A 12122-nucleotide genomic window follows, 5' to 3' on the forward strand; every position below is an offset into this window, starting at 1 on the left:
ACATTCAGAACTTACTCACTCGTCAAACCATCTAACTGCCTGGCTAACTAAACTCTCATCCCTTCAGATATCTGTGAAACCAGTCCCGGACCTGTACCAGAACCAGTCCTTATTACTCTGTGTTTTTCCTCCATAATAAACATTGTTAAATTTTCCTCTGTCTCCAGTTTGGTGTTCTGCATGTGGGTTAAGTCCATTAGCCAATCATGACACTTAAAATGACAGTGTGTAAGATTTATCACCATCTAGAGGCTTACTAAATTTATTACAACTAACAGTCTAGAGCCTCTACAATTTTTAATATCTAACAGTATTATTATGCTCTATTAACACACTCATTTTTTCGCGATGATGTGCATAATATGTTATATTACATGATTTATAGTCTTCATGGACCTCATACTGAATATGCAATGTGGTGTGCCTATTTCTTACCCTAGATCAGTGTTTCCCAACTTATTTTGACTTGTGTTCGCCTTTGGGCACTTTGTCTTATCATGAGTTCCCCTCTCAGTCAAAAATATTGATGACTGTATAAAAGTGGAACATACCAAAACTGATTATAAAATACGTTTAACTTGACTTAATTAGTTTTACTTTGCTTTCATCAAGACACCTGAGTTTTCTTTGATCAGCTCCAATAGGTCAGTGTGAAAAACAGCTGATCCCAGGATGTTGTCTATTTCCAGTCTGTCCTTCTGCTTGGTTTTAATGTGCTTCAAATCTGAAGGTGAACTCAAACATATAAGAAAATTTACTTTTTAGTTTATCAAAGCTTCTTTTTTTTCTATTGGTTCTTCACAAAACAAAATAGATCCCACCCCTATTTTTCTATTACCTAACAAATAAAGTATTTTCATGTACCCATTGCAATACACTCACGGACCAACAGGGGTACGAGTTTTCCCCATTTGGGAATCGCTGCCTTAAATGACAGTAATCTACTGATGCTATGAAACAGCATGTGTAAAAAAGTGATGACTTTACCCCCCTGAAGATGAGAACATAATTTTTGTTCGATACTGTAGTGCATATATTGTTTACATCTCGACCGGTCTTACTAGGGAGTAACAATATGGCGGCTCGTGACTTCATAGCACCATGTAAAGCTTAACGCCTTTCGGCAATCCAGTAAATAAATAGATCATTGGATCTACTAAGGAAGCGGTGGATTGATATCTTACAGCAGCTAATAACTCTTGAATCCGTACTCATCCAATATAGGCCAATGCTCTGCTTCCTGAAGCACTGAAGATCCATTTAGTGACTGTTAGAAGATAAAACAGAACCAGAAATATTTAATCTGAGCACAGACATTGAATAAAGTAGATCTATCATAGCTCTATACAGTCTTCCTACCTGTGAGCTGCAGGTTCATGAATAAAAACCCTTGAATCCATCTGAGTTGAGCCATCGTGCGTCTGTTGCTCTCACCCTCAGAACTGTCTGACTGCCTGCTGAACACACATGTAGCTTCTACTTCCTGAGACTCACCACTTCCTCACTCTGACTGATGGGCGACTCGCTGCTTTATGTGGTAAAAACATCTATTAGTTACAACTATGACTTGTAATTCTTTTAACAAGAACATTTCAAGAAAAGAGCTGTAGTAAAAAATATAAACTTAAACATTGTGAGAGCTTTTTGTTCAGCCTGATTAAAGGACGTTACAGACAGTGACATGCAAGAAGGCCACAAAAGAGGAAGTAGATCAGTGTGTGAATATTTTTACTTTAGATAAATGTGAGAAATGCACTTCTTTTGTTTAGATGTTTCAGAAACTTGGACGATTATTCAGATAAATCCAGGAGATCTGATCTGTGTTGATGAAGAGCAGCAGATCAAATGTCTAATTTGATAGATCAGTCACACTGGTAAGATTGTATTTTACTTTTAAAACTTGCTGGTTTCCAGTTTTTCTATGAACTGAAGAGGAAGTCATTGGTGAGAATGTGGTGAACAGCAGCAGCAGAGCTCTGGAGGTTTTAACCCACAATGAACAGAGAAATATACATGGTTAACACATTGATGGGTGACATTAACAGACATTAACTTAGTTTATTTGAGGCTACAGCCATATAATAACACATTTGTAGACGGAAACTAATTTAACTACACATGAGCATTACAGTTTTTACACAATGAATTATAAAAACAGAACATCTTTAAGAAGAGAGATAAAAAAAAACAGATCATGCAGACTAAAGGAAGTAGATTGAAAAGCAAAATGGTCAAAAATGAGGAAATGATTCCTAAAGATTCTTCAAGTTACTCTACACACATCAAGAGCTAAAATATTTTGAGCCATAATAAAACAGAATAATTAGACAAAAACTCCTCTTTGCTAAACCAGGCAGCCTGTTGTGATGCTTCAGCCACACAATGACGTCATCAACCTGTCATGACTGGTTTTATATCAAACCCACATGCAGAACACAACGGAGGCTGGGTAAAAGTTTAACAGAGTTTATTAAAGATGTTGACACAAAAACATGAACTGGATCTGGAACAGGTCCGGGTTGGGTTCACTGAAGTCTGCAGAGATTATAGTTTGATTAGCTGGGCAGGCAGATGATTAAAGAGTCCTTTAGATAATTCTGATTCTACCTTGACGGGGTCCAGGCTTCTCTTGTGAGAGAGGGAACCGTTGGGTCCAGAGACTGTTGGTTCAGCAGAGTACACAAGCAGCTGCAGCGTCTAGCTTCTGACTTTGAATGGCAGACCTTGATTACAGTTTCCAGCTCTTCATAGAGAGCAGATGGGGAAATCCAAATAGGAATCTTCAGGTTTGGCTCACCAGGGCTGGAAGGCAGGTTAAGCTCACCCAGAGCTTCAGGCTTGAGACAGGTTTCCTGTGAGCAAAGACAGAGGAAGGTTAGAACCAAGTTTCTTACTTAGAGACAACTTAGATTCTTTCAGGTAACAGAGGCTCAGGTTGCTAACCAAACTAAGGTCAACACTGCGGCGTCGAAGGAAGGTCTGGTTGCTGCTTATGTAGGGAGGGTCTCCTGATGAGCAGATGAGCTCCAGGTGTGCTGTAGGGCTCCAGCCCAGCAGACCCACAGCGCACTCTGCTGGAGAAAGGTGGTACATCTCCAGATCCCAACACAACCAAACAACCTCTAAGCTCATCTCAGCTTTACACTTAAAAGCATTTAGCATATTTACTTAAACAGATTTAGTTTTCAAACGTCATTCAAATATCAGATATATTGATTCTGTAATGCCACACAATTAAACAAACATTAATACTTTTTCTGCTTTGTGATACTTTAAGGTGATATTTGCTTTTCTCCATGTTGAAGTGAAATATATTCTGCTTTAAACTTTTCCAAACACAAATCTATATAAATCTAAAGCCAAGGCTGTGTATATTTGGTCAAACTAAAGAGTCCTCAGATGTTTTCATAGTTCTCTCCATCGTCATCTTCTTTATCCTCTTAAGGAAGATTAAAAATAGAAAAACCAACATCACGTCTTTTAGAAACCTAAAAAAGAAAATAATTCAGCAGCATTTAATGCAATCACTGAATCACTATTCAACATGTCAAACTAAGTAACTCTTAAAGGTAATCCAGAGCCTTAGACACGTGATATTCTGGTAGCTCAGAGGCCTTTTTCACAAAAGCTGAATTAAAAAAAATCCCAGAATAGGAGATAAAGCCAGGCTCATGCATCAGAATCTTGTTTTAGTCAAATAGGACTCTGATCTTGTTGCATGTTTGTCTTTTCCTTCCTGCAGCTTTGGGTTCAGTTGGTAAAGATCTAGAAGCACCTGAGAGGTGGAAGTGACAGCCTATAGAGCTGCTCCTGCAAAGTGTTTCTCTCACTGGGAGGCTGCTTGATAACCTCAGTCAGGTTGTTGTTGCAAACAACTTTTCACCTCATTTTATCCACTATTACCATTATTCTGGGCAGATATTTTTCATCAATGACAACATAATTTCTCTTTTCACAGAGAATCTTAAATATCAAATAATCAAAATAGATCAGGCTAAGCCTTGACTGTAGAGCTTTTTTTGTTGGCAATAATGAGATAGGTTGGTAAAAATTTAGTTTAAAAATGCAAATAGTGACAATAATATCCCTAACTTTACATCAGTAACAGAATAAACACAATAAACCAACTTTTTCTGCACAGTAATTAATATTCTGAGATTTACACCAACTCTATAATCATTCAAAAGTAAATTGAGATTATAAATCTGCTCCATTTCTTTCTATATTACCTTTAATTCAATTCAATTCAGTTTATTTATATAGCGCCATATTCACAACACATGTCATCTCAAGGCACTTTACAGTTCAACCAGATCATACAGTCAAATTGGTACAAAGTTTTCTATCTAAGGAAAACCAGTTGATTGCATTGACTCATTGACTCAAATACAATCCCCCACACTAAGCATGCTTGTAGCGACAGTGGAGAGGAAAAACTCCCTTTTAACAGGAAGAAACCTCCAGCAGAACCAGGCTCAGTGTGAGCGGCCATCTGCCGAGGCCGACTGGGGTTCAAGGAGACAGAAACAGAGATACAAAAAGCAGCTGTAAAAGGCGGCCCCGTCCAGGAAACACACAGCCAGGCAGACGAGCTCCAAGGCAGCTCCCATGCCAGAGGACGAAGATCATCCACTCAGTCACGGCCAGAGAAACAGGACCACACTGGAAAACAGGCCGATCTCCAACATCTATAAACAAGGGTGTTGATGGAAGCAGCACAGCTGATGTTTCTTTCCAGGATGACGTCACAGCCAAACAGGAACAGACGAGGCAAAGCTACTCTGAGGAAAAGCAGAGAGAGCAGAAGGTTAGAGATTGAACTAACAGATTCTGCAGAATAGGAGAACAGAGAGAGAATGAAGCAGAATGATGAAATGGGGGTCCCTATGTCCTCCAAAAGTCTAAGCCTATAGCAGCATAACTATAGAGATAGCTCAGGATAACCTGAGCCACCCTAACTATAAGCTTTATCAAAAAGGAAAGTTTTAAGCCTAGCCTTAAAAGTAGACAGGGTGTCTGCCTCACGGACTAAAACTGGTAGTTGGTTCCACAGGAGAGGAGCCTGATAACTAAAAGATCTGCCTCCCATTCTACTTTTAGAAATTCTAGGAACCACTAGTAAACCTGCAGATTGAGAGCGAAGTGCTCTGTTAGGAACATAAGGAACAATCAGATCTCTGATATAAGATGGTGCTTGGCCATTTAAGGCTTTATATGTGAGAAGGAGGATTTTAAATTCTATTCTTGATTTAACAGGAAGCCAATGAAGAGAAGCCAGGATAGGCGAGATATGATCTCTCTTTTTAATTTTCATCAGAACCCTGGCTGCAGCATTTTGGATCAGCTGAAGGCTTTTAACTACAGTTTGTGGACTTCCTGATAGTAAAGAATTACAATAGTCCAGCCTTGAAGTAACAAATGCATGGACTAGTTTCTCAGCATCACCCCTGGACAGGATATTTCTAATTTTTGCAATGTTCCTCAGATGAAAGAAGGAAATTCTAGAAACCTCTTTGATATGGGATTTAAATGACAGGTCCTGATCAAAAATAACACCAAGATTTTTTACTTTATTATCTGAAATCAGTTTAATCCCATCCAAATGAAGTGACTGGCTAATCAGTTTCTTTTTCAGAGACTCTGGTCCAAAGACTATAACTTCTGTTTTATCTGCATTCAGAAGCAGAAAGTTAAGAGTCATCCAGGTTTTTATGTCTTCAAGACATGCCTGTAATCTATGTAATGGGTTAGCTTCATCTGGATTTATAGACAGATATAGCTGGGTATCATCAGCATAACAGTGGAAATTAATCCCATGCTGTCTAATAATTCTACCAATTGGGAGCATGTATAAAGTAAAGAGAATTGGTCCCAGCACTGATCCCTGTGGTTAGTTCTGGTCCAAACGCTGAAGCTCACAACCGTTATAGAAAGTGCTGCTAAACCCACAGAGACGATGATGATACGCCATAAACCTGAAAGAGAAACAAGAATATTGTTCTCTTGTCGAAGGTCTAAGTAATAACAGCTTTCCTTTACCTATGTTTTTAATTGTCTTTATTTTGTTATTATATTCTCTACAAAATCAAATGATTATATTATTTTTTTTAAATAAAATTGGTCTTATATTGCATTACGTTGTTTATGGTATTTAAGTCTGAAATATAAAATAAAAGCAATATGTGAAACACACTAATAACACAACCTGATGCTTTCTTTCGGTTAAGACATTTCTAAATAAATGCGGGGAAAAAAACATTATCAGTTATCGTTATTAGGAGAGCTTATTTTAGAACAATCAGCACTTTATATATTGCTTTCTGAATAGTGTTTCATAGAATTGACAGAACTTGGGAATTACATACTAGCAGGTGAATTATTTGATGAAGCTTGTTGTTGCTGTGATATATTTCAGAGCCAAAGATTAGAGATTATTTTCTAAACTTAATCTGAAGCTCCATAATACATATTGAAAAAAATATCAGAGGTGTCTTCATGGGAATTTCTACAAATGCTGCCATCATTTTCAATAAACACTTAAAACAAGTTTAAGGGTTTAGTGGCGAGAAAAAAACCTACAACAATGAAACAACATCCCAGCATCTTTACCTCCATTAGATGATGAGTCTGTTGGCGTTGGACCTGGTTCCCTGTTTTTTTCTATATTTCTGGTTGGGCTGCGTGGGCTCTCAGCTATTGTTTCAACGTAAGGGTTGAGATGACAGAAAAAGGTTGAGTGAGATGAAAATACCTGCAACAACAAGACAGTATCACAGCATCTTTACCTCCATTAGATGAGGAGTCTGTTGTGGTTGGAACTGGTTCTGTTCTTTCTTCAATTTCTCTGGTTGGGCTGCATGTGGTTTCAGCTTTTGTTTCAACTTCAGACAAAGATACTAACAAGACCAAAGAGTTAATATGTTCAAGTATTTAATGTGCTGCAACAATAGTTACATGCAAAATAGAAATTTCATGAGATCAGAGATTTTGAGTAAGGTAATTAACCTGAAGCAACAAGTTTTCTCAAATGATTTAATTTTAGAGGATGGATTGTTGAAGTTGAAGAGCTGTCTGGTTCCACCGTGTGTGACGTTACACCCAAACACACACCTCTGCATGTAGGACTGCTCAATAAAACAAACTGCAGCAGAGCAGTCAGGCTGTTTTGACTCACAGTGTTTCACATCTGGAGCTCCAGCAGGACAGCTATGCAGCCACTTCACTTTGTAATCACACCGTCCATATGTCTTCACAGAACAAGTTAATGTCCCTTTATCTGTGTACCTTTGTTTAGTTACTGATGAGGAAACAGTAGGAGACATTTCACACCAGACATACAGAATAAGTCATTGTACTTATTGTGGCTGTAAATGAGTTTATATTTTTCAGACAAAATATTAATTCTGCAGTAAAACAACAACAACAGTATTAATAAAACAGTGACAAGGAGAAAAATGACTTCATATTAATACTCACTGTGGACAACAGACACATGAACTGCACATGAACCAGGATGTGAGGATGTGATTTGTTTCCAGATTTGTATTGTTGGCATTGATAACGACCAGCATCCTCCACTGTGACATTCCTTATTACCAGAGAACAGCTTTCTAAACTCAGTTTGTTTGATTTACTTTGCAGTTTTGGGTCAATCTTTCCGAGTGTGACCAGCCCAGTGCTGCAAACTAAGCTGTCAAAGTATGAGGAAATAAAAATGCATTTTAAACGATTTCAAATGTTTCAATGCACTCTCTAACTTGGCCACTTATTGTTCTCAACTCATTCAGGAAAACATTTTTAGGAAAAACTTCATTGTTCAAAAATCAGAATTTAGGGTTATGAAATACATGATGGTAAACAGTGACTATTTTTGTCTTTATGTTTGTGACACCAGTGGTCTTCATTGATATTGTTCAAAGAGAGAAAATGCATGGGGGGGTGGGGGGCATTAAACACTCAACCCTGTTGTTTCAGCTGCATCGAGGACTGAGGCCTCCATACCTCCATAAGTTAGTCACATGTTCTCACTGCCCTAAAAATCTGAGTTGATACCTTTATTCACGTCGCTCTGAAAAAGTTATCAGACCATTTCAGTTTCTTGTTGCTTAAAGGTGTGAATGGAGCCATATACTGAAGGAGAACAAGTTCATAAATATTAACCCCTTATTTTACTCCAAACAAGTTTTAATTATTCATAATGTTGATTTTTCAATGTTTTACCTCCTAAGTTCTAATTTTCTATCCTTAAATGAAGTAGAAGCATTTATCCAACTGGAAAACTTTCACCTGTTTACCTATCTCCTCCTGTGTTTACTGCTAGACAACTACTGTAATATAATAACCAACAGGTAGTGTTGCGCTTCAACGCATTCAATTAACGCTGTTCACTAAATATGATCATATTTTTAGAGAACAGTGAACCGAACGGACCAGCTTTGAAGGAATGAATGTGAACGAGAGCAACGTTCACTCAGAATAATGAGCAACACGTGTCACTACCCGATGTGTACCATCAGTTCATTTCAGCAGGTGCAAGCAGATATTCACCCAGATATACATATGGTACTTAAATTACTTATATTTATTCTTTGAGACAATAAAGAATGCTGCACAACATCTCTAAATATATGTATATACGACTTTTTTCTGGGACAATTTGATGCTTTTTACATTTTCTTTGTGAAACAGCTTGTCTGATGTCATCATCAAACACGTCCAGAGCAGGTCCGCAAAATAAGATTAAACCATGTTTATCTGCATATCAATTGTTTCTATCTTTAGATTACCAATATATACCATAAGGTTAACATGAAAGGACAAAAGAAAATTCAAAAACAATAGATTTTTATTTAAATCCAAAGACAAAAAAGTTAGGTCCTGGAAGTAGCCTAGGATCACATTTCCAGCACAGATCGGGCACCGATGAGTGATAAAACAGAATTTAAATGAATTAATTTTCTCAGGGGGGAGGCCCCGGGGAAGACCCAGGACACGCTGGAGAGACTATGTTTCTCGGCTGGCCTGGGAACGCCTTGGGGTTCCTCCTGAAGAGCTGGAAGAAGTGGCTGGGGAGAGGGAAGTCTGGGCCTCCCTTCTTAAGCTGCTGCCCCCGCGACCCGACCCCGGATAAGCGGAGGAAGATGGATGGATGGATGGATAATTTTCTCAGGTAATACATTGTTAACCTTTACAGACATTATAGTTTAGTATGCTTACTATTTTAGGGAGGGAAAAACGTAATTTAGGTCTTTTTAACAAAGTAAATCCAAGGGCGACCAAGATGTATATCTGATGGCCCAAATGAGCTGATGGTGTAGATCAGGTAGTGACAACACACACAGCTCATGTTCACGTTGAGTTGACGACAACACTATTTACTGGATAACATCAGGTTTTATGGCATTTATTACAGCATAACAGATCAGCATTTCTACTGCTAGTACTAGTCTGCTCCATTCAGACACATCTACTGGTATTTCTTGTGCCAGTTTAGCAGAGGAAGACTTGGACAGAAAAAAACTCACCTTTTTGTGCAAACTGTGCCAACTGGGACTGAACAAGCTGACTGAACAAGTCCGGACATCAGCGTTGTCCACTTAAACTTAAAGAGAAACATGTTAAAGCATCTAAGCTATCTTAGCAAATATCTGCTACGAAAAGACGAATGGAAGAAACCATTTTGATCCGGATCTTTTCAGCCGATCCTGAATGTTCCTGTATGTTTTTGAAGTTCTGTGTAATTTAGCTAAATAACGGCTTCACGCACATCCAGTATACCTTCACTGCATCCAGTATTTTCCATTTATTTCTATATATTATGATGATCACACATTTAAAGGGGAAAATATGAAGTTCTATTGTGGAGGATTATGGTTTCATTTACCAAATGAACTTGAACTAGCTCATTTATAGGTTTGTAAAATTGGTTAAATTTTGAAAAAGTGAACCATGAGTGTGAAGTAGTTCATTTTCATCTGTGTGATCTGAACTTTGAGATCATTCTTTTAAATTATGAACTGGCTCAACATTGCCCACAGGTCAGTAGGAAAAACTGGCCAGTTTTAAATCTAACCCCGCAATTGGTGAGTCAGAGACTGAGAAATCAGATCCAGAGTCAAGGAATAAAGCGTCTCTGTGGGAACTGATCTATGACAAACAGCTCTATAGCGCTGACCTGAATAATCTTCTAATCCCTTCATTTCACTCTGTGAAGGAACCAGCAGCACATTTTAGATATTATAACCAATATATGTTTAATTGTAAATGAAATCTGAAAGTACAGAAAAAAACAGTTTGTAGATATTATAGTCTAAAGAGCATAAATTTTAACTAATAAGTCAAACCCGGGGAAATTTTTCATGTTTACCGTCAAATGCAAACATCAATTTGTTAAACATGCAACAATATAAATATAAGAAACAGAAATTCATTACTAAACAAAACATAAATCTATTCCTAACTTTTTAGCTTTTCTTTGGCTACGTTCACACTGCACCCTGAAGTGACCCAAACCTGATTTTTTTGGCCCATATGTGACCTGGATCTGATCTTTTCATGGCTGTCTGAACAACACAGATTCGATTTTTTTCCAATGTGACCCAGGCCACTTGGCTCTGTGGTCCTGAATCCGATACGAATCCGATCTTTTCAAATGTGACCTGTGTCTGAATGGCCAGGTCGCATTCATCCGACCTGAACGCTATTAATACCCCACATAGGTCACTATTCTGCTTCATGCTACTCAGAAGCAGCAAGAAAAACAACAACCATGGAGGAGGATAATGTGGAGAGCAGTATTTTTTTTATTAATCTTGAAAAGATTGAGGTTTTAAGGTTTGGAAACATCGCTATACGCGCTCCAGCACTACGCCCATGTTTACTTCTGTAAACACTGAGCATGCTGGCTTGTGACATCACTGGGTCCTGTACTGTGCATGCAGGAAATCGGAATTGAGATCACATACAAGTCGCATATATTTGGAAATGTGAACGGCAACGCAAAAAAAAATTGATTTCACAAAAAAAAAAATCAGAATTGAGCATCAAGGCCTGCAGTGTGAACGTAGCCTTTGAAAGCAGTTAATTTATTTAACGCTCTCATATCTTAGATTATGAACATGTCACCTGAGTTTATTTGCTTTATCTGGCACTAGAAATGTGAGAATAAAGAAAATACCAAACAATGAGTGGGTCATTTTGTCTCTTTAACTTTCATTATGTTATTCATTCTATATTAATGTGTTTTTTTATGATATAATTAAAGTTTTGTAAAAAGAAAGTTCTGTCTAAGATGATGGGATGTTAAAAAAAAATGGTTAAAATATTCATAAGCAGTTTTAGGATTTACAAAGAACCTAATGTACCTGAAGTTAAAAAAATAAATAAAATAAAACAATATGTCAAACTATTAAGCAAGCAATGAATAAAGTACTAAACTACATCATAACATCATCTCCATTAAAAGTGGGAAAAAAAGAAATCTGGTGAAAATGACATGTCAAAAGTACATCTAGAAATATATTTACTGAGAAATATGTTGGCGTGTTAAATACTTATCTCAACAGCTCTGTGTTTGTTACAGGATAATAAAAGGTGATCAGATTAGGTTGCTGTCTTTATGATAAAGACTATGACTGAACAGTTTTATTTATAGTTATGCTTATTACTAACTATTGTCACAATTTTTTCTTGCTTTGCTTTATGAAAACCCTTTGTTTACAGACCTTTGATGATGATTACTGTGAAACCCAGAATCCATCTGTGTAATATTTGAATAAATTAAAAACAAACATAATGTTCCTCAGTATGAACATGTTTTTTTTTAAGTCCCTGAACGCAGAAATTTTGAGCTAATTTGGTCAAAAAATTTATGAACTTTTACTAAACTTCCATGTTACCACTATAGAGAGTAGGTCTGCTTTGCTGTTTCAGTTATTGGAGCTTATGACACTTTAGAGGTTGTTGAGATTCTCAGAGGCTGCAGCAGAAGAGGAACAGTCTCTCACTGTGCTGTAGGTCACAGCATCAGGATCTCCACCAACCTGGAAACAGAAACACAGAGTTACAACTTTATTAAAGTACTACAGTACAGCATAACAGACCAACTGTTCTACTGCTAGTAC

The 12122-nt window shown here is 37.4% G+C and overlaps 1 protein-coding gene and 1 long non-coding RNA gene across 2 annotated transcripts in view; both read right to left on the bottom strand.

Moving 5' to 3' along the window:
* Nucleotides 1–2277: 2277 nt before the first annotated feature.
* Nucleotides 2278–3201, bottom strand: LOC119795893. Its single transcript, XR_005282386.1, has 2 exons — nt 3113–3201; nt 2278–2396 (listed from the first exon to the last, which is right to left on the bottom strand). It is a non-coding gene; the product is annotated as an uncharacterized LOC119795893 (long non-coding RNA).
* A 231-nt stretch (nt 3202–3432) lies between these two features.
* The window catches only part of LOC119795874, a 40999-nt gene continuing 32309 nt past the window's right edge, over nt 3433–12122 (bottom strand). The window contains exons 10-11 of the mRNA XM_038304114.1: nt 5879–5975; nt 3433–3439 (exon numbers count right to left, since the gene is read on the bottom strand). Of these exons, the coding sequence (XP_038160042.1) occupies nt 3433–3439; nt 5879–5975 (104 nt within the window). The remainder of the gene's footprint in view (nt 3440–5878; nt 5976–12122) is intronic.

This window comes from Cyprinodon tularosa, unplaced genomic scaffold (assembly GCF_016077235.1).
Source record: "Cyprinodon tularosa strain WSP-4 unplaced genomic scaffold, ASM1607723v1 ctg526, whole genome shotgun sequence".
Taxonomy (NCBI): domain Eukaryota; kingdom Metazoa; phylum Chordata; class Actinopteri; order Cyprinodontiformes; family Cyprinodontidae; genus Cyprinodon; species Cyprinodon tularosa.